The sequence below is a fragment of the Ictalurus furcatus genome, chromosome 10, assembly GCF_023375685.1.
Source record: "Ictalurus furcatus strain D&B chromosome 10, Billie_1.0, whole genome shotgun sequence".
NCBI lineage: Eukaryota > Metazoa > Chordata > Actinopteri > Siluriformes > Ictaluridae > Ictalurus > Ictalurus furcatus.
The window spans coordinates 14,627,315-14,651,015 of record NC_071264.1 but is presented as its reverse complement, the minus strand read 5'-3'; the positions used below and the strand labels follow the sequence as shown (position 1 = coordinate 14,651,015).

Below are 23,701 nucleotides of genomic sequence, written 5' to 3'. Positions count from 1 at the left end.
ACTTGCTTTGTTCATGAATGAATCAGCCATTTTTAAATGAATCAGTTAAATAGTTCATTACATAATACATAACATAAATATGCATATTAATGACCTATATATTGCCACCTTCCAGCTTTCAAGACAAGCCAATCAGCTGATTTTATTAAAAGAATGGTACATTAAAAATGAATTAAGACATGGACATTTTCAGCAACAATGGCTTGGAAAAAAACACATCTACATTTCTAATAATGTATGAAAAACATTACATTTTCACTTGTTAGTGAAGAATAATACTGAATAACGCTTCTTACTCGCACCACACACATATAGCTTGACTCATTTAAATATCCGTTTGTTTGAACAATATGCGTGGTAAACAAGGATCACACAAAGGTTCTATATACTGTATATATCCACTGCTGTAAAACTGTAAATAAAACTAAACTACAGCAACACTGTGAACAAGGTGGAGGTTGGGAATTACGATGCATTCACACTGGCAGCAAGTTTTTATCGTCAAGTTGCTCTATGTTGGTTGCTAGTAGGTGCTGCTAACTTTTTTGCAAGTTCAAGTTTTTTTTCAAACAAATTTTACCTGGTTTCCCTGACAACATCTGGCAAGCACGATTTGGTAGCACAAACTACGAAACTGGCTATGGAACAAGCCTGCTAAACACGAGATGTGTGGCCCCTTTTTAGTAAAAAAATCATTATATAATTATTTATTATATACAAAAAATGCTGTTCAACTACCTGTTAATAATGGGGCTAGTGGGAATTATCCCTTGCATCATTTCTTCTTAAAGAGAGCGATACAGCAGCGCTTTATTCTGTCCAGCTTTCACCTCCTCATACAGATCAGCTTCTAGAGCTTCAACAGTCATGCTCCTACCTCCGTCAATGCCGTCGTGCTGATAGCTGATTTGAATCTCTTTGAATCTCAGTGTCATATAGTCACTTTGCATTCATTATAGCCAGATAATGTTGAGAAAAGAAACACTTCTGTTTGAAGGAACCTGATCAGTATCCCATACGTTTGAGATCGCGAAACACTTTTCTCCTGACACACCATCGTAATTGTGCTATCGATATCCCGTGACATCAGAGTGTGACTGCTAACTTCTCACAGGAATAACAAAAATATGCAAATATATAACAAAAATATAAAAATTATTTTTTAGCTCCATTTAATCTCTGATTGACTTTTTTCATGTGCATCACCCTGCTCACTTTGCACTGCAGTCGGTTCACCTCCTGTCACGGTAAATCATCAGCGCTCAGTGTAAATGAATGACTTCAAGCTGCTTTGTCATGTTGCCTCACTGCCAGTGTGAATGCAGGGTTAACATTAAATTAGAGTCTTAAATCAGCAGCAGTAAAGCAGGCACTAAGTGCAATTTCAATCTTCAAGACCTTTTTGCAGCTACAAGCAAGCCACAATATTTTTGTCTCACCATGTGTGTGAAAACAAAAGCATCATGGAAATGTGCCTGTCATCCTGCACTGCATCTGATATAAAACAAGCTTGCTAGTTAAACACAGGGGTTTTTTTGGGTTTTTTTTTTTGTAAAGCTCCTGGCCTGCAGAAAAGTTCAGAGTCTGTAGCAGATTACTGAAACTAAGGGGCGGTAACTGGCTTCTGTTGTGGAAACGTGCTTAAAGTTCCTGAAAAAGTTCCTGCAAAGGAAGCGAGTCTCTTTAAATCCAGGGCTTAGTCCTCATACCCAAACAATGCTGATTAACACTGTGGCTCATTATTGTTGGACTGGGTGATGCTGAGCTGTGCGAATGAGCTCGTTGGTAGATCATCTGGACTCTCAAGCTCCGGAGGCTCACTCTCAGGCAATGCAGGAGGTTCGTTGTCTGAACCTGATTGATTCTGGACCTCTGCTGTGGGAGGGGTTATTTCAGGATCCTCATTATTGATTGGGGAGTGTGGCTGTTCTTCAGTCCCGCCTCCTTCCTCCTCCAGCTCAGAGTCAGAATCCAGACTATGCTCCAGGGACCCCAGTGTGCCTGTGGAGCCTTCTAATGGAAAACAGAACAGGGAGAAAAACACCTCAATAGATGAACATTGAGGATTTGCTACAATGTGAAATTCAGTAGTCCTAAAATATCCCACCTAGTTCTTCATTTATCTTGTCTGCCTCGGTTCCTCCATGTTCTTCAGTGCGATCTGCTTCATCATCATTTGTACCCGAGTCCTCCCCATCAATACTGCTTTCCTGAACAGGAACATCACAAATTCACGTATGCTTTAATAGAGTGTCAGTGTTGCTTTAGTATGGATCTTATTTTAGAGATGAATGTCAAGAGAAATGTATCGATCAGCTGCAAACTGAGAAACAAAGATAAATCTTCACCTAGGAAGTCAACAGAGGATTAAAATCACATTTGTAGACCTCCTAAACAATTACTAAACTCTGAACAACCTATTACCATTTTATAATAATTACACAAAAAATATGCATTAAAATTCAAAGTCATATTAAAGAAATAATTAGCACACATCTATCTTGCACATAATATTTGTCATACCCTCACCCCCACCCATGTGGAGTCTTTAAGGAACAGTTTTTAATATTAAAGCACAATAAAAACCAATGACAAGCCATTCCCAGAGCAGATTTGTTACAGGTACGAGTGGGGCTTCTTGCACACACCTGCTGCAGTGACAAGGAACGGACTGTACTGATGCCGCCAGTGCGATTTGACTCAGAAGGGAAGACAGTGGGGTAAAACACAATGAGCATCTCCACGATGCGGGCCTGATAGGGGTAATCCACCAGAGAAGATAGGGACACTGTGGCCCCCGAGGGCCGGGGCCGCATCAGTGAGGGTCCAAACACAATACCCAGATTACTGGGGCTCATCTTATTGTCCTCTTCTAGCTCAGCAATCCTACAAAGTGAATAATATGAATGTGAACAATTATTTTAAAAAATGTTTAAAAAACAAACAAACCATGTTTTAAAAACGATCCTGTATGAGCTTTAAAGGTTATGTTTAGAAATAAACAGATGTTCAATTAAATTTGATATTGAGAAAAAGTTCAAATGTGGCCATTTTTGAAAAGTTGGGTGTCTGTGAAATTTTACAATATGACCCTGCAACACATTTTTAATTAATATAGTGATTAAAAAAGTCATAAATAGACACAGTATACATAAAGAACGTAAGAACATGTTTGTGGCACACAGGATAAGTCTTTTCGAGAATTTACTGTATGTTACCTGCGGAGATGGCGTGCTATGTAGCGCAGTGTGGTCATGTTTGCTTTAGGCAGCTCAGTGAGGAGCTCCTTTAGTCTGTGTACCAGGTTCAGGAGTTCAGGGTTTGTCTCTGGACCCAGATCTATCAGATCAGGCCCTTTCCCAGCCTCTGCCCCCTCAGGTCCCACCAGGGCCAGGCTTTCCTTCGCAAGGCCCATCAGACTGTTGTACAGGCGGAAAGGCATGATTGGCTCTGGAAGCTGGACAGAAGTACAAAATATGAAAATGTCAAAATTTCAGTTTGAGTATATGAAATATAATAATTATTTTAAGCCAAAATTTTTTCACATTTAATATTTAAGATTATATGTTCTGGTCTTGGCCTACATAAGACACACGTTGCCACTTGTCCATGTGGAAATTTGTTCTGTATTTATGTATTTGTTCTGTATTTATGTATGACAGCATTTATGTAGAATTAATAAAAATTTTAATAGAATTTTTAAAGCAATGAAACTTATAATTACACAGAAATCCTCAGGCCATTATTAAAAAGCCGAATGAATCATATAAGCATAGATGACACCCTCAGTCATCCTTATCTGATTTTAATAGTGTAATAATAATAACAACAAATCACCTGTCTCAGGTAGAGCTTTAGCACATTGCTGATGTCATGTGGAGAGGATTGCGACAGCTCCACAAGCTCCTTGCCATTTTCAAACGCCTGGCACAATTTCTCCACCCTGGTTTTCACCCCATTCACCCGGTAGATGCCCTGTATTTGGAGTGGGGCAGTGAAGAAGAGGAGATTTAGCAGGGAACTTATATTTCTGTAGACCTAATTTAAACTATAACAAAAGCCCCATCACTGGCTTTTGGTCTCACCTTCATCCTTAGTGCTCTCCTCTCGATCTCACATGTGCACTTTTTGATGATGAAGGGAATTTCATCAGAGCTGCTGCTGGACACCTGGGAAAATTCCAGTCCAAAGAGCTGGAGACGGCCCTGCAGTTTCTTATGTCCACACTGGATGGCCAGGGTCTCCAAACAGCGTTTGTGGCAAGCCAGGAAACACTGCAACATGTCAAAAACCACATACAAGACACTAATTACTTGTGTGCGTTATCAACACTACGACACTACTGAAATCTTTAATCTGCATTTTAATCTACTTTAACTTCATAGTCTCTGAGCTTTCCCATTAAGAGTACATGTAAACATGTTGATTAAATCATTGCCAAAATCTGATTTTCAGCAGTTACAAGATTATATTGGATATGTAAACATTTTCACTCTCCAGTTACCACACGGAACCCAGATAATTAGCCTGGTACAGCCATGCATACCTGGCCCAGGTTTGTTTGAAGCTCTATAAAAGACAAATAGATTTCCTGGGAACATCTGCCTAGCTAACAACACTGTACTCACCTCCTCACATTCTGCCCCCTGGAAGTACACGTAGCTGTCACATTGCCGGCATTTTGCTGGAGAGCGTAGTTTGCGCAGGCGGTGAGTTTGCGCAGCTTTGGATAGGCCTATGTTTCTAAACGGCCCAGTCGGCACCACGATTTCAGGCTCTATGCCATTAATGTCTGGATAGGAAAGATGGACAGAGGGGTAAGGCAATTCATATTAAACAACATCCAGTACAACATTACGAACAACATTACGACAATACAGCCAAAGCTATATTCATGGTGTCCTGCACAAAAAGCAACACAGTCATTTTTTATGGATACTTTCAAAATACAAGCTGGGAAAGTGCAGAGAAGAAGGCAACATGTAAAGGCAATATGCACGATCTAAATGCTGCAACTGCTAAATATCTAGTTAGTTGTCAGGTATTAACAAATGAATCCACTTCATATTAGGCTTATTCTGCAAATGTTCTTTAATTCTTAACTGGATGTGATGGCTTAATACGTAATTTATCCTAGTTAGCTAGTTATGCCATCACTATATTTATATTGCATATCAATTCTAAATCTAAAACAAAACAACGGCTACAGCAGTACATAAAATCTACTACCTCATCATCCTTGGCTTCAGAAGTAAATTTGAGTCACACTACTCGTGGAAATACTTTGGACAAAAAATACATAGCTGTGTAGTACACTGAATGCTTATTCTCACATACCACACACTACTAATATTATATAGTATACAATATACTGTGTGAATGGGTTCACTGATGCATGAATGGGCAATTCTGCAGCACTATGCATTATAGTGTTCAACCAAAATTCACTCTACGGTACTGCAGTATTTCACCTGTCACTGATTCTCTTTGTTATACACTCTCTTTTATGACACACACAATAGCAATGACCTAAATAATCAATCCAGGAGTCTCTCTCTACATAATCCATGTGTAATACATGTGTAATGTATGTACACTTGTCATGTTATTCAGCCTTACTGGATGTTTCAAAGTTCGCCATGGCCCCATCTTTTTCATCTGCATCCTCGTTTGATGACATGGTCCCTGTGGACGATGTTCGGGCCATTTTACTGATGTCACCTACAATGTGATCATGAGAGCACAATCAGCTGCATCAATATTGGTCCTGTGTTACACCAAATGTGAAGTAGAGGTGTGGTGTAAGTGTCAAACCCTGAAATTAGCACTGTACTGTACCTGCACTGTTGGTGGGGGAACCGAGGTCATTTCCTCCGACCACACTGTCTGTGTCACTCACTGTGGAGCCCCACGATTTGTGAGTCATGTGACCTCGTGCTGAGGGAGTGACAAGTATAACAGATTATGCATCATGTGCTGTAATACATCGGTGAGACAGAATAAGCATAAGCTGTGTCTCAAATCAGAGTCTTGATTTAGTTTCAGTTCATTGAGTCTGTCCATCAGAAAATGCTGCTACACTGCAGACACATAAGGAGTGAAAAACATTTTGGATTTTACAATCAATGCTGTCTTTGTGAAACTTTCTAACACAGGTCAGGGATTTCAGGTATCGCAAACTGGTCTGTTATGTGTATGCTAGTGAATAATTTGAGCTGTTACAATACTACAAAAATGGAGGTACTAGATTGTCAGACACATAGTGTATACTGTAGTGTACCACTTGAAAAACAGCGAATATATGGCTTTAGAAATCACCTCAGTTCTTTGTAAACCTTTTTTTACAACTGTTTTATTAGCTGAAGACCCAACATTTTGTCTAGAAGGTGATGTCAGCATGAAATTATACATAAATGAAGCTCTTTAGTATCGCAATTTGTGCTGAGTTCAACTGCATCAGCCTCTAACAGCTCCATTATACTGTAGATACAAAATCTCTGGTGGAGGAGAAAGGCTATTTTGTGGGTACACTAATGAATTAAATATTCAAGGCACATTTTCTCTCAACAGATGGACAGAAACTCTAAACCAGAACACCATTATAACCAGTGACATAGACATTACATTTGATAATAATGAACATTTCTTTGATTATTCAGTGTTTGAAATGCACAGATAAATAATCCAGGAAAAAAAAATCAACATTGTGTTAAACTGTACATACCTTTCCTCTGCTCCTCTTTCTGAGCAGTGGCAATATCGGCTGTTTCTCCGGCTGTGACTGACCCTTCAGCGCTGCTCTGTGCGTCTGTGTTGGAGCTGTCACTACGCACTCTGGCTGCCTGCCTACAGTCAAAACCAAAAATATATTTAAGTCCACTGCACCAGTTCACATGCTAGTAAGATTTCAATCTATTTCTCTATTTTTCACTTTTACACTATATTTCAGGTAATGGCTGCCCACTTTGGTTCATATTTTGATCTAAATGACATTTTTTTTTTTTTTTAAATTTCAGCTTATTAAATTGTTTTAATCTGAAAATATTTAAACATTATTAAAACTAATGTATGTAGAAAATGAAATGGTTAATGAGTCTACATACCTTATTGGTATACACTATACAGTCAATACGGTTTTAAGGACTACGAATCTTCAACAACAACAACAAAAAAGGCTTAGAATATCGTTACACTTTCACCCTCTTAAAAATGTTCTGCGAATGTCCAAGAATATTTTGATTTGCTACATATATTCTATGCAATTTATATAACCGTAAATAAAGCTGTCAAAATACAATGGAACAAACATGATTTTGCTCATCACTAATATTGCTAGCTGGCTTAGTTCTTAGTTTTAGTTCTGCAGCTAAATACTGTGACATCACTATTGGAGCTCATATATAAAGCTCAAGAATGCAAGACTCTTTTACAGAAAACATGTTTTTTACAGAAAACATGTTTCACTTTACTGCTGGAACCCTGTGTGTGACACGCACTGGCTGCTGGAGGCACAGTAGGGCTCGAAGGTGTAATGGACCTCGGGCTCCTCGCTCATCTGCAGCTCTTTGACGTGGGTGGCGTATTGCTGTCCCGGATCGTACAGCTTACTGCTCTCACACAGAGTCTGGTAGTGCACAGGCAGCACTACTGTCTGCATGTGCATGATCTGGTAGTATGAAATAGTGGCCTGAGAGAGAAGGAGAAACTTCATTAGATGTATTGAAGCAGTATCATGCTAGATTTACTGACTGATGAGGTTTTACATCATCAGTCCAATAAATCCTAACAATGAAAATAGATAAAAATAAAATTTGTGCTTTATTTATACCCATTACTACAGTGAACTTAATGTCCTAATCTACACCTGCAAATGTTTTGTACACTGGTACTGACTCGCTTACAAAAGAATGTGGTTTTGCACTGAGAAAGCAGGATACTGTTTGAATTTTGTTCTTAATGAGACCTACATGTAGTAGCTTGGAGTCTTCTTAATGGTATGCTCTCTATTACCCCCCTGCTCTCTATTACCAAGTGCACTGTGGGTGTTCCGCACCCTCTCATCTACTTCTTTTTGATATTGCAGTGCATTGTGGGATTTCAGGTATACACTGGATATAATACATTATTCAGACTTGGCAAAACTACCAAACTAGGACAGTACAGTTTTACCAGTCATGCTAACATTACAGAGCAATACTTTTCATGTATGTTAATTGCAGGCTTGTATACATGATAATTATTTGCCGTATGTTAGTTAAATACATTGGTGTTTTCTGTTGAGACATATTTAGCATATTTTCATATGCTGGAAGTGCTAATTATTACAATCATGCCCAGGGACTACCACAAAACCCCATGGGTGGACACTCACAGAGCGGAGGGTCTGGTCACTCTGCTTGATGACCTCCTGGATCTGTCTCAGCACTGTAACCTTTGTGTGCTCCAGCTCCTGCTGCTGCTGTGTGGCGTCTGCAACACACACGCGGTACGTGGCCTCTGCTTCCTCAGCCTGACATGTGGGACATAAAGATACAAACAGACAAGGTGTTGTTTTGAATCAGATTACCTACTGCATTAAAGTGACAATAATGCCTCACTGTGTTGTAAACAAGGCAGACCTTATTGCGAGCCTCTTCCTCTAGTCGCTTTTTCTTATCCACTGCTTTGGCCGTGGAGCTGCTGCCCTCCTCCTCTGCTCTGTTAGCTGCTGTCTTGGCCTTCTCATATTCCTCATAGCGGGCGACATAGACCTGCTTGGCCCGCCGCAAATTAGCCTCAGATTCCAACTGCAAAAAGGTGATCCCACATTAAAGCACAATCATAAAAGCTCAGAAAGTTTGTTTTTGGAGATTTTGTAAAAATAATAATTGCTTGTCACAGCAAAAACATAGACAGACAACAGAAAAAGGCACTTACAGGTTTACTCTTACTAAGAAATCTAGATTCTGATATGTAAATCAGAAATGCCCCCAAACCAGTGTCAAAACAGAGATGATTTGTTGGAACATATTGGAGATAACAGCACATAACTGAGATAACAGCAGGTATTGGAGTGCACACTAAAAATACAAAGTAAATGAATTTGTTCTACCGAATAATATAATAAAATAATAATATATTCTCTATGCATTACTAATAGAATTCTCTTCTGAAAGTATTGGAACGGCAAGGCGAATTATTATTTTTGCTATATACTGAGACATTAGGGTTTGAGACCCAAGACATTCGGGTTTGGTATCCAAACCTTCCACTTTTCCCCCTGATAAAGTCCTTTGTTGAGTTGGCAGTGTGTTTTGTGTCAATATTTTGCAGCATGATGAAGTTCCTCCCAATTAGATCAGATGTATTTCTCGGTGAATTGGCAGACAGAATGTTTCTGTAGACTTCTGAATTCATTCTTCTGCACATCATCATCAATAAAGATTAGTGATCTCGTTCCAGAAGCAGCCATGCAAGCCCAAGCAATAACACTACCTCCACTGTGCTTGATTGATGAGTCTGTTTGTTTTGGATCATGACCAGATCCTTTTCTTTCTCCACCCTTTGGCCTTTCCATCACTTTGAGGTTGCCTAGAGGTTAATCTTGGTTCCAGAACTTTTGTGGTTCATCTCTTTTTTTTTTTTTATTTCTGTGCAAATTACAATCTGGCTTTCTGATTCTTACTGCTGATGAGTGGTTTGCATCTTGTGATGTGGCCTCTATATTTCTGCTCTCAATGTCTTCTTCGAATAGTGGATTGTGATACCTTCACCCTGCCCTGTGGATGTTGTTGGTGAAATCACTGACTGTTGTTTTTTGGATTTTCTTCATAGCTCTCACAATGTTTCTGCCATGTTTTAAGATGTACAACACATCTAGATGTAAATGTCAGGAAATGAAAGCTGAAATTTTGATCTATCGTCTCATATTTATCTTTTGATTTCAAACTGAAATCGAATGAAAACGTGATTCATCAGACCAGGCCCCCTTCTTCCATTGCTCCATGGTCCAGTTCCGATGCTCATGTGCCCATTGTAGGTGATTTCGGTGGTGGACATGGGTCAGCATGAGCACTCTGACCATAACTGTGTTCTGACACCTTTCTATTATAGCCAGGAACTTTTTCAGCAATTTGTGCTACAGTAGCTCCTTGGACCACTTTTGGTAGGTGCTAACCATAACCATGTTAACTGCATAAACATGCATAACCATGTTAACTGTTTTGTACAGAAGGGCAGATTTTCCTCATGCCTTATCTCTTCCTTTGAAACATGTGTTCAGATTACACTCAGACAGAATGCATGTAAATATTTCAAAGATTCTACTTTTCACTCAACTTCTTGTCAATAATAGAATTTGTAATGTAAATTGTTGTATTAAATAGAAAATAATGCAAAATTGAAGAATTTTCACTAGTGGTCTTAGACGTTGTATATATATCATGTTTAGGTAAACGGTATTCACCAGTCAGTCATATTCAATTACATGGCAAACAGCAAAACAGCATCAGATTTAAATAATCAGATCATCTGTGGAACTTGCAGTGGCCGGATGATAAGATGATAATACCACCAGCTCTCACCAGCTTTCTCCGAGCTTTGAGCCACTGTTCCTTCAGCTCTTTTCGTTTCTTCTCATGCTCCTGTTTACGCTGCATCAGAGGCTGTAAACAGAACAGTTTAAGCAATTCTCAAAATAAGAAACAACAAGCATAAAAGTCCATACATACAGTGCTGTGAGAAAGTATTTGCACCATCCGGATTTCTTCTGTTTTTGTGTATATCTCATACTAAATAGTTTTAGATCTTCAAACGAAATACAACCTGAGTAAACACACAATAGTTTTTATTTTTTTATTGAAGCAAAAAAGTTATCCAACACCTATCACCAATGTGAAAAACTAATTGCCCCGTTAAACTTAAAATCTGGTTGTGTCAACTTTAGCAGCAGTAACTGCAACCAAACGCTTCCGATAACTGGAGATCAGTCTTTCACTTACTTCTAGAACTAGGATTTACTCCTATGCTTTGGATCATTGTCTTGCTGCATAATCCAGTTGTGCTTGAGTTTCAACTTATGGACTGAAGCCTGGACATTCTCCTTTAGGATTTTCTGGTAGAGAGCAGAATTCATGTTTCCCTCAATTATTACAAGTTGCCCAGGCCTTGAAGCAGTGAAGCATCCCCACACCATCACACTTCCACCACATTGCTTGAGCATAGGTATAATGTTCTTTTTGTGGAATTCTGTGTTTGGTTTACGCCAGATGTAACGGGACCCGTCTTCCAGACAGTTACACTTTCGACTCATCAGTCCACAGAACATTCTCCCAAAAGGTTTGAGGATCATCAAGGTGCGTTTTGGCAAAATTCAGATGAGCCTTAATGTTCTTCTGGGTTAGCAGTGGTTTTCACCTCGCCACTCTTTTGCCCAGTGTCTGTCTGATAGTGGAGTCATGAACAGTGACCTTTATTGATGCAAGAGAGGCCTGTAGGTCCTTTGATGTTGTCCTTGGCTCTTTTGTGACTTACTGGATGAGTAGATGGTGTGCTCTTGGAAGAGTTTTAGTTGAAAGGTCAGCCACTTCTGGGAAGGTTCACTACTGTGCCAAGCTTTTCCATTTGGAGATAATGGCTCCCACTGTGGTTCTTTGGAGTCCCAGAGCCTTTGAAATAGCTTTGGAACCCTTCCCAGACTGCTGTATTTCAATCTCCTTCTTCCTCATCATTTCTGGAATTTCTTTCAACTTTGGCATAGTGTGTTACTGGGTAAGACCTTTTAACCAACTTCATGCTGTTGAAAAAGTTCTATTTAACTGTTGATTTGATTGAACAGGGTTTACAGTAATCAGGCCTGGTTGTGTCTAGTCCAGCTGAACCCCATTATGAATGCAGTTTCATAGATTTCATAGTTTCATTGATATTAACTATGGGGGCAAATACATTTTCACACAAGCCCAGTTGGTATTAGATAGCTTTTTTGCTTCGATAAATAACATTATTATTATATTTTGTATTTACTCGGGTTGCCTTTGTTTTATTTTAGATTTTGTTTTCATTTCTGAAACTGTTTAGTATGAGATATACACAAAAACAGAAGAAATCAGGATGGAGGCAAATACTTTTTCACAGCATTGTACACTGACATAAATTTCAAGAAATATCTGTACAACAGAATAAAACTTAAAATATATATATATAGTTTTAACTAGCTGGCCCTGTTGGTATGGGAAAATCATCTTCTCCTGTTTAACAGCGTCTTCTCCTTTTTTTAAAAAAAAGTATAGTTTTAAATGTTTACGTTAATATAGTTAATGAATGGAGGAACTCTTTTTAATAATCCCATGTCTAGAATACCACAAATTTGATTAGAACACTATGTGTCAGTATATACAGTTAAGAAAAACCTACAAAGTTAACTGAAGATCTTGTTTTAAACCTCTGCAATACACAATATCACATATTAACTTACATATTAATACTAACTTACACTAAAGATTTGCTCTCTGGTCAAATCTTGCAGCGCACATTAATTCTTGTAAAAATGAATTTGTAAAAAATATTCTTTATTTATTTATTTAATAAAAAGCACAAGTCTCAGCTGTGTACCTGAACAAAGGTCTGGCACTGCAGGGTGTTTGCAGCCTGCTGTATTACTGAGCTCTGCTCCAGGTCCTGCTCCAGTGCCAGAGAGTATATGGAGAAGAAAGGCATGTGTGGCTGGAAGAGGAAAAAAATAAGAGTAATAAAGAGTGAAACAGCAGCGTAATTCAATTTGCTTTATACCACAGTGCTGTTGAATACTTGATTCTGGTTGAAAGGTGTTAATTCATCTTCTATAACACTGGTGAAAAGCTGTTCTTTAATGAATAAAAAAATGTTTAAAAAAATAATCATAGTATCACAAACTGCTGTGGTATACATGAAACATTTTGTCATATGTTGTTATGGGAAAATAATAACCTTGAGCTGCTAACACTAACTCCAGTTTGCCTTGGCTGCATCACACCACACCACTGTTGATTACTTTCCTACAATAGCCCATTGTGTTTTATTCCTTACATAAAGAGTCTAACATACCTGTGTGATTGTTTGCTTGCATGTCTGATACAGCCTTTGGAGGCCTTTGGAAAACTCCACCTCTGCAAAACAAAACATTTAATATGCAGTGTGAGTGTATGCCACATGATATTAAAACAAACAGACTTACCAACTTGTCCAATGTAAAAAGGACATAGTGCGTTTAAAGTGCATGAGACAGTCACATCTTACCAAAAGAGATGCGTTTCTCCACGTAGCCAATGAGGTCCTTCATGTACTTGGAGATGGTCTTAGCATACGCCAGGGCAGAGTCAACTCCACCCTCACTACGTTGCAGAAGGATGTCCACCTCCTCAGCTCTCATTGCTGTTCACACACACACACACACACACACAGTTCCAGTCTTATTTAAACAATCACAAAGTCATGCTTTAATTAAAAGAGAATTGAAGTTTGAATGATACCTAATTCAGAAGAGTCATGTGAAGTCTCCATACCAGAGATTCTGTACAGATTCTCCATAGACTAACAACACAAACAGAATTACAGTCATGCTCTTCAATTCGCACAGACATTTCCGTTAAGTTTTTTTTTTTTCTCCTAACATCATCTTGCTCAATGCTATGAGGCAGTCTGGGTCTGAGTCCATGTCTGCTACTGTAGACTACAGGATTGATGATGTGACACTTCAGTTAGCAGGAAGTGAAGAGTCTGCCTTCACAATGCTCACACACAGACACAAACACACACAGACACACCTACCTTGCTCTTCTCTGTGGGGAGTACTGATAAAAGAGTGCTGCTGTCAACCTCTCCCATTAACAGCTCCGAGACACTAAGCAAGAGAGAAAAATACAGAAAAAAGAGAGGAAATAAATGCGTACACTGCTCTGCGTGCTCCATACACCACTGGTAACACCATCACTGCTGTATGGCAGTCAAAACACCACCGATTTCCTGGTCCGAAGCAAAAGTGTCCCATGGTATTATCAGTAATCTGGTAGTGGTTAATATTAGGGTTGAACTATTGTGTCTATGTGTGTCTACTATGATCAACTTTTACTCCTGCCAACACTGTTACAACACTATTATAATTTTGCTGTGCAATTACGCTTAGCAAACTTTTTTAACTCATTAAATACATATTTGTCTCTTACAGTTCAATTAACATGCACCCAAATACAAAGATTTTAATAATGGATATCATAATATTTTTTTAAAAAATGATGAGAAAGTGATTTACAGACAGCAAAAAGCACAATGATAAAAATCAAACGTCTGATTTTTTTTTCTTTTTGGGGTGTGGGCCAATTGCTGAGAAACAGAAGAAAGCCCTGACTCCACTTCCTGTTATGGCAGTGGAGTTACAACCTGTACCAGTGTAGTCTTTCTTTTTTCTACAGCTGCACTTTACTCAAACTGCTGAAAAGTACAGCCAAATTCAAATGTGAATGCTGTTACTGGCATTTTCACACTACAGGCGGAATTCATACACAGCTCTTCTTACTCAGATATGTGCTGCCAAACCAAAAGCTGAATCATTTCAGAGTCCCCTTGATATGATTTAAATTTTAGATAAAATCTGAAAGTCTTGATAAACAGATCACTTACTTGTTGCTGAAAGCTACTGCAATAGTCTCGATGGCTTTCTCAAAGTCCTTTTTGTCAGTTTCATTGCAGACTTCATAATGAAAACCTGAGATCAAACCATAACTTTAGAGATTCTAAAAATAAATCTTGTTCCTTTGCTCATAGACTGGACAATGCTGTTTTATGTTTGCAATGTTTTTCTTATTTGTCTTGTTTATGCCTGTACAGACTGCCTATATCCAGCTTGAATCACAACATGCATCTGTAACCACTGAAAATATTTCAATTACGTTCATCATATTTCACTGGCTCTGAAGCTAAATGACCAAAGTGGCATCTGACCTTTGACCTGGGAGATGAGCTTTCCGGCGGCGGTGAGCGTCTCCACTGTGTTGAGGAGTGGGTACATGTTGATGATTTGGCGCAGGATCCGCAGCACCTCACCCAGACACTCATGGGCCAACGGGCGGCGGTTCTCCTGTTTGTCTGGAAAAAACACACCCACATGTTGCTAAAAGAGAGCACTCATTTACACCAGACAGATGAACTCTGTGACTGCAGAGTTTTACAGCCATACCTGTGAATTCCTACTATGAATTCCCCCGATTACTTAAAAATCAGCAACGTACACTATGTTGTACATTTCAGTGGATGGCTTTTTATTCAAAAGTTGCCAGAAATGCTGTCTATTTTCAGTAGACAGCATTGCTGTCTTACAGCTCCAAGGTCCCTGGTTTGATCCTGAGTTGGGATACTGTCTGTGTGGTGTTTTGCATTTTCTCCCTGAGGGTTTCCTCTGACCTCCCTAAAAACATGGGAGGTAGAGTGTCGACTCTAAATGTATGTGAACGTGTGCATGCATGTTGCCCTGCATCCCTGGTGTTCCATCCAGGGTGTATTCCCAACATACGCCCAGGATAAGTGCTGTGCCCAGTGTTCCAGGATAAGCTCCAGCTCCACCATAACCCTAACCAGGTTAAACTGGCTGTTGAAGATGAATGAAAGAATGAGTAATATCTTAACATGTACAGTTTGACCACTTTTGTTATCATGTGAAAATAAAGGAACATTTGTGAAACTCTACATACAAATGACACTATTTGTCTTTTGAAAGATTTTATCTTAAGGTTGTGCACATGACTATATAAATGCAAGGTCTCTCAATATCCAAATTCAGGAGACTGCTTCCATCAGAAAAGAATAGGTAAAAAGGTATAGAATGCAAGAATATCATGTTGTGAAGTGAAGATCGAGCTCTTAGGCTGTTGATCCAATAGAGAAACTAAAAAGCAGGCATGAATATATGTGTATTGTGTGTAGGAAAGTACAATATGAAGTAAAGTGACCAACTAGGCAACATTATACTAGTGACAGAGTAATCTGATCACACCAAGACCACAACATTCAGCATGTGTGTCCAAGAACTGTCTATCAGGCAGCACATGGTACGAGGGATGCATCGATACTGATACTGGTGTCAGGTATTGGTCTAATAAAAATGCTCTGATACAAAACAATGCCACATGATACTTTGTGACTATGTGATACTAATGAACACTAATGCTAACACTAATGAACAGAGGACACACACTGACAGTGAGTGGATGGCCATCAAAGCAAAGCAGCCTGCAAACTGCACTCTGTGAAAACAACAAGAGGAGTAACAACAGCATCTTCCTATTATACAATAACCTGATAAAACATATTGTGGTTTTTAACTAATATGAAGAATAAAGAGCGTGAGGATGGCCAACCTGAGCATGCAGAGCAGTATCAAGTCATTACAAATGAGCATAAGGTGCTGTGAATTGCGTACGTAAAGGTATTTGCGAGCATGGAACAGTGAAGTGAGCATGAAAGCAATGCAGTTCTGAGTACTGAGTACTCAGACACATCAGCTTTCTTTCTCCTTGCTTGCCAGGGTGTATACTTAGCTTGCGAATCAAAGTGAAATTTATGCCATGTTGCTCTCATTTTTAATGATCACACTTACTGATACTGCTCTGCACGCTCAGGTTGGCTCAAACGTTCTATTAAAGATGCAGTGTAAGCACCACAACATCTTTAAACACAATACTGAGCACAAGAAGTTCACTCTTATCAACAAGCACAACAAAAAACGTGTATTCGTTCTTGGTCTGGAAAAATGCTATTGATGCATCCCTAATTTTAATTGGACATTCTTCTTCATATGTCCACCTTATACAGCACACATGACCAAGAACTTTCAATTAAGCAAGAGCACATGGGACACATGAGCGACAGTGGGAGCCACTTTACACAAGCTCTGAACCACATTTAAGTGTGCTGCAACACCTCTGAATGCCACTTCCTCCTCTGTACACCAAGCACCAGAGCATACTTCCCCTGATCTGTCAAAACAACACAGCTACTGAACCAAAACAACCATGTAATAAGTCAGAAAGAAATGAAGGGAGGAAACACATCAATCAGAAAGAAAGCTCTTAAATACATAAATAACTTGCAAATTCACTGATTAGATCAAAAATATAAATGCTTTTAAAAATGTCAAATTAATTCATATTTTTTCCACTAAAAAAGAACACCAACAGTTCTGGAATGAAGACGTATTTAAGTTTCATTTACAGCCTGAACAGTGTAAGAACCTCTTCCTGGTGAGCATGCAGGTGTGATTGTGTAGAATGAGAGTGATTCTGCCAGAGACAGCGTGAAGCTCTGTGAAAGTAGAGTTTCCTGTTTGAATGTGGTTTGCCACAGAAACTGTGCTGAGAGCAACGAGCGGAAGCTCAAGGTGCCTTTGGACCAAAGCCCCGCCCCCATTTTCCTTCTTCCGTCAATCATGTGGGGAAACTCTGGGACAAAACACCTTTTGTTATATGTGCAAGTAAGTGCAGTTACAGAATTAAAGCTGTAATGTGGATTAATGGTAATCCACCATTTTGTCCACGCGCTACCATTTTGTTTTCATATATTTTTAGATTAAGTGCTAAATATGGTTAAAAAAAAAAAAGTGACTGGGTGATGTAAAGGTGACACTCAACACCCTCACTATAAATGATTATATTTACGATAAATGATTTATTTTTTATTAATCAAAGAACAATACTTTTCATTCATTTATTGCATCCATCCATCCATCCTCTATACCGCTTATCCTTCCTTTAGGGTCACGGAAGCGTATCCCAGGGAGCATCGGGCACGAGGCGGGGTACACCCTGGACAGGGTGCCAATCCATCGCAGGGCACACTCACATACACATTCACACACCCATTCATACACTACGGACACTTTGGACACGCCAATCAACCTACCATGCATGTCTTTGGACTGGGGGAGGAAACCGGAGTACCCGGAGGAAACCCCCACAGCACGGGGAGAACATGCAAACTCCGCAAACACGGGGCCACAGTGTGAATCGAACCCCCGATCCTGGAGGTGTGAGGCGAACGTGCTAACCACTAAGTCATTAATTTATTGTTGCATTTAATGTAGTGGACCATCTATGAAACCAATTAGTTCCTATTATCTCTTATATTATAGCAGTTATAAACAGTCTTTTCCTGGCCAACTGCAGCTGTTACTAAAAAAACTGGTGGAAAACCTACAAAAAACTTCACTATCAACAATTTTTCTTTGTTAAATAATAATGTTTTAAAAATATTTTCATTATTTGTCTTCGATTATGTGACGCATCCGTCATTCAAGGCCTGGTGAATTAGCTGTTGCTATAGAAACTATAATATAGTAGAAGGAGTGCATTACTATAAACCTGTGAGTTGCCTCGTATACAGCACTACCGTCAGAGCTGCGGTTATAGATATTATACCTGCTGTTATTTTTTCACAGAACTGTATAATGCAGATTCATACAGTTTTATTCTCAGGTGGTACAAGCTGAGCTTGACCTTTATTTCTATATGATGATGAAAACATTATCCATCCATCCATTTTCTATACTGCTTATCCTACAGGGTCATGGGGAACCTGGAGCTTATCCCAGGGAGCATGAGGCACAAGGTGGGGTACACCCTGGACGTGGTGCCAATCCATCGCAGTGTGCAATCACATACAGATTCACACACCCATTCATACACTACGGAAACTTTGGACGTGCCAATCAGCCTATCATGTATGTCTTTAGACTGGAGGAGGAAACCCCAAAGCACGGGGAGAACATGGAAACTCCACCCACACAGGGCCGCGGCAGGACTCAAACCCTCGACCCTGGAGGTGTGAGGCGAACGTGCTAACCACTAAGCCACTGTGCGCCCATGAAAACATTATTATGACTAATTTTCACACTTGCCCATAACGTCAACATTAACTATATGTTACATGTTAATTATATCTATATGTAATAAATATGCTTTAATTTCACCAGCTAATCAAAAACAAACATATTCAATACTATAATAAGACCAGAAGCCTCTGTCCTCTGCTGCAGACCATTACATATGCTACAATTCTCACATGCACAAATACTGAAGCCTAATATATACGTGCCAGTCGCATCATATAAAGGAATTAACTATCTCTTTATTGGACAATTATGATAAGAAAACCACACCGTTCTCTGTCCAAATGACATTGAGAACACAATTCAATTAAAAGAGCTCTACTGTAAAATGGTGCCCTCTTTAGAAACAGTGATGCTCTATGTCTATTAGTAAGCTAATACATTTACCTAAAGATGCTAGACTCAATCCAAATGTGTGCTTTTAATCTGATTTAAAAATCCGCCCAGACAGAGAATAAGAGAATCCTCTGCCCCAGTCGATTTAGTTACATAATATATTTACAAATAAATGACATCCATGCTCTCAGAAAGAATCGGCTATGCTGTAAATTCATTAGAAAGATAACATGCTATACGCAGACAAAGACAAAACCAACTGTCAACTTGGACTGCTACAATATGAGAACCACATCCTGTTTTCCCACCCACTTTGTTTACATAGAGGACATCTTGTCTTACCTTCCAGAACCACATCTTTGAGTTTCTCCACAGCCTCAGCAAAACGAGCCACAGCGTGCAGCAGTGGGGGGATGTCCTCCACCTCAATAGCTGCAGGTGCTTCCACGGTCTCAGTGTGAGGGCTATGGGCGATAGCGGCCCGGCCTTGGCCCTTACTGAAGACCCAGGACTGGAGCGGCGAGCCCGCAGCGCTGGCATTACGGCTTAGAGTTGTAGGCCTCTTCAGGGTGCCTCCTGGCGACGGACAGCCCACAAGTTTGCCATGCGTGGCAGAGGGAGTGCCCAGGCAGTTCTGGCCTTCCACAGCTGGTAGACCAAGACTTGCAGGGGTGGAGGAGGATGCAGATGAAGAGGAAGAACTAGCATCCGAGCCATCTTTCCGTGGCTGCTCCTGGAGAATGGACAGCTAGGTTGAAAGGACATGAGAAAAACTATTCAACTAAAAATTTGGAGACAGAAAGAAAGACATTATACCCAAAATGGTTTTGAGGAACTTAAGACATTTGGGCAAATAGCAGAAGACAGCTGTTGGTAAACAGACCTTATTTCACAAGAACACACTGAGTAACTGTGTGGCTTACTTCCTGTCACACCCTAAACCTGGAGTTAAAACGCTCAAAAAACACAAAAGTCCTAGTTTCTACAAGAGAAACTTCAAAAACTAAACACAGCACCGCTCTGTATCAAACCATTTAGAGAAATCACAAACGGCACTCTGAAATACAAATACCTGAATAACCAGATGAAGTGCAGAAAAAGCCCATAGGTTTATATGCTACATTAAATAAAAGGGAATTCATTTCCATTTCGTATTAATTTATAATACTTTGAAAAGGGAGAATTCGGTTTTAGTTTTAAAACCAAACGTGTAGCGTACAATCCAGTCTTTAAAGTATGACAAATCCGTTTACACCGTGTCCAAAGTGGGTTTGAGAAAGTTTTTTCCTTTAAAAGGACTGTGTTAGTCAAAAGCATTGAAGGAAAGCCACCTACCTGTTTCAACCAAACATTGGCCTTATTGGGCAACAGATCCAGTTTTTTTGTTCTGCTGTCTGCTTTCTTGACCCTCTGGCCCGTTGAATACGGACTGTAGCTAGCTTTAGAACCTGTTCCCCTTTTTAACATATTTACTAATTTATCTCAAATAACGGAATAAACAAGGCTTATGAAGGAAAGAGAGTCCATCTTGTCAAGTTCATCAAATGTACTTCCACTATGAGTAACTTACACGCGCTCAGGATGTAAACTAATATCAGAAAAAAACGTTAAAATCCCATATGCGTTCTAAAAAAAAGAAAAAAGAAAGAAATATATCTTTTAAAGAGAATATATCTTGAAAAATATTCATTCGAGACTACATTCATATGTTTCCATTAAAAAAGAAAGCTTCACTGTGCTAAGCTAGCTGGCTAAATCCATTTTACACTCTTCCTTAACTCGACCCCATTTAGTATAAAGTTTTACTTCTGAAACTGAGATAAACACTTTATAGGAAAAAAGAAAGCCCAAATCCAAACCATTACGCTTTTGTTTTACACAGCAAGCATGAATTAAAAAGATTAAAGAGTACCGACGATCCCACACGGTACCGAAATGACGGAAAACTTAGCAACTGCATACTACCGTACTACGGTGGACGTTACAATGCTACGCCACCTCTGGTAACTATGGTGACGCACTATTTTACAATACTGTTTAGTAGGCTAGTATGCGGCTGAGTGACAGTTGAGGAAAATGCGCGACTTACTGTTGCAGAGCCGTGAGGCGACGAGTTTCCGGTCCGGCTCTTCTTCGACACGGAGTGTGTTTTTATCAGCTCTCTTCTCTTTTTGGAGAACATTTTTCATTCTGTGTCGAGTTTGACCTTCATTAATTTATTTTAGATTACAGACCCCCCCCAACCCACCCCCTCAATCCCCCATGTCAGAGCTCTTAAACTTGTTAATGATGCTGGTCCATCCGAGTTTGCTCATGCCCTGCCTCAGAGTGCTGCTCTTATCACATGTTCACTTTCCTGCTGCTCTGCATCACCGCTAAAACACATCCGCTCTGAGTTTTTTCTTTCTCTTTGAAAGACAAGTGAACCACGGTTGCCAGATTGGGCGTACAGTTTAACTGGGTCTGTAAACTATGGAAAGCCAAATGGGACATTACTCACGTGCGTTGCTATGCCTTTTTAACTTAAGTTAAATTAGCGTCGCGCTGATCGGCGCTAAATTTGCTTCACGCGCTGACCGGCGTTAAATTAACGCCTCATATCTCTTAACAGGCACATTAATTTGCTCATTACAAAGCACTCCCTCTACTGTGTTTGAGTAATCTACGGCAAGTCAAATCATTCGATCGGCAAAACACCACCAAAGGCGAGAAGGAACTTTATTTTACAATCCACGCAGACAATAAATGTCTGCACCTGACTTCTCTTGTTTGATAATCCCGGACCTGATGTCCTTCACTCATTATTAAATAATCAATAATATTTATAGGCAGCAGAGGCGAAATCCTTACCTAACAATGTTGTAAAACAAAGTGCCTTCTCTTAGCTTTGCAATGAGCAGATTAATGAGGCTAGTAAGTGGTATGTGGTGTTAAGTTAACGCTGGTGGCTTGTAACGCTAACTCAACACCCTGCGGCGCTCTGCGTTTAACGCCTGGCGGCGTTATCTTACCGTTATATTAACGCCTGGAGGAGATTACAAAATGACGTTTTTAAACTTAAAACAGCATAAAGATGCACGTGAATAATGACCCATTTGGCTCGCCATAGTAAAACTCAGGCTCACACACGATGTGATACGATTTCGATTATTAATGTAACTGCTGGATATTTGACAATACTACTGAATCGGACTGAAATAATACGATTGGATTTAATGGCCTCTGATTCGAATGTGAACAGAATCTGGGGTAGGCCCAAATGATGATGATGTAGAGATGGACTATTTTTTAAAAAAAGAATTATTTTTTACACTGTCCCTTTTCAATAATAATCAATCTATAATCAATTAACATATAATAATCAGTGTATTGTTGCCTTAATTCATTTTAATCATTGTCTTTTAAATTGATGCATCAGTCCAAACTGTCCAATCATTACACGTCTACACGTCACTGTGTAGGTCTGTCTATGTAAGGAATAAAACACTAGTATGCTGTTATAGCTAAAGAATCAATGACCATCCTGAAGTTGATTATGTTCCTATAACAGTGTTGTTTTCTTCTTATACCACTGCAATTTGCAAACAATTACAATTGACTATTTATTAATGAAGGACACATCCTTTTTTAAAATCCATTTATAATTACATATAATCTTGTGGAACATCTGAGAGACAAGTTAGTTCACACCCAAGCCTCTCTTTTTTGTTTCTCTTAAATTTACAATAACAAATTGGAGACTCGTTCGGTAAATGTTAAACATCTCTTTATGTGTTTATCTTTGTTAAATAGCAGCACTTTTTAAAATCAGTTTATTATTAGTCTTAGGTTATATAGATGATCCACCACACAAGTACCTGAGAATGAGTCGTTTCTATAAAAATGATAAAGGTATTATTACAAGCGCATCCAAACCTGTGATTTGTCTTGCAACTATTGTCAGAGCTGGTGTTACAGGAAATTAATCAACACCTTCCGTCCAATCAGATTGGAGAATTCAACAATGCTGCAGTATAAAATAACTTAACACCCTCTCAATCAAATTAAAACCAAGTATACATTGAACATTAGAAATGATACGTCACACAAGTCTGTGATCTTATTTTGTTTTCTAACACAGCACGTGTATTAAAATGTATTGTGAAGCAAGAATCCCAATCTGGCAACCTTCCACACAAACATGTGCGTTAAGGTACAAGATTAAATCGACCTCATTTCTTTCAGAATGCTTTGAAAGCTAACATTGGTCTATAAGTTGTCAGTTTATTAGGCAGAACCAAAACAAGCTAAACACAACCTATACCACAGCACTCTCAAATACTCAATTCTGATTGGTCAGATGATGTTGATTCATTTTCCATATTTAGAGGCTTTACCAACAGTTCTGGCTGTAAGGCAAATCACAGGATCACAAGGTTTATATTAATCTGCTCGTTCTATGTTATAATGTCTATAGTAACATCTCATTCACAGGGC

General features: G+C 39.2%; 1 protein-coding gene across 3 annotated transcripts; it reads right to left on the bottom strand.

Moving 5' to 3' along the window:
- Positions 1–109: 109 nt before the first annotated feature.
- arhgap45b (Rho GTPase activating protein 45b) lies at positions 110–21,719 on the bottom strand. Of its 3 annotated transcripts, none has more exons than XM_053634174.1 (23): positions 21,315–21,719; positions 19,568–19,958; positions 14,953–15,096; positions 14,632–14,716; positions 13,783–13,855; positions 13,485–13,545; positions 13,252–13,386; positions 13,060–13,121; positions 12,589–12,699; positions 10,563–10,643; positions 8,619–8,786; positions 8,372–8,509; positions 7,497–7,687; positions 6,725–6,846; positions 5,839–5,937; positions 5,620–5,721; positions 4,629–4,792; positions 4,086–4,274; positions 3,838–3,975; positions 3,219–3,457; positions 2,649–2,886; positions 2,108–2,210; positions 110–2,013 (listed from the first exon to the last, which is right to left on the bottom strand). In XM_053634174.1, exons 1-23 carry the CDS (start codon positions 21,405–21,407, stop codon positions 1,724–1,726), a joined length of 3,417 nt encoding a protein of 1,138 aa, XP_053490149.1. In that variant the 5' UTR covers positions 21,408–21,719; the 3' UTR covers positions 110–1,723. The 3 variants fall into 3 exon arrangements, with proteins under 3 accessions (XP_053490149.1, XP_053490147.1, XP_053490146.1); XM_053634172.1 differs by having other exon boundaries at positions 19,568–19,973; positions 21,315–21,718; XM_053634171.1 differs by lacking the exon at positions 21,315–21,719 and adding an exon at positions 20,561–21,245 and having other exon boundaries at positions 19,568–19,973.
- Positions 21,720–23,701: the final 1,982 nt, after the last annotated feature.

Bases quoted from the DNA above. Each gene is read 5' to 3' on its own strand.
- arhgap45b (XM_053634171.1), bottom strand. From the start codon at position 20,692: ATGTTAAAAAGGGGAACAGGTTCTAAAGCTAGCTACAGTCCGTATTCA. The intron at 10,644-12,588 runs GTACACAGCTGA...TTCTGTTTACAG, and splicing joins AGTGCCAGACCTTTGTTCAG to CCTCTGATGCAGCGTAAACA. The intron at 3,976-4,085 runs GTGAGACCAAAA...CTCCAAATACAG, and splicing joins GGAGAGCACTAAGGATGAAG to GGCATCTACCGGGTGAATGG.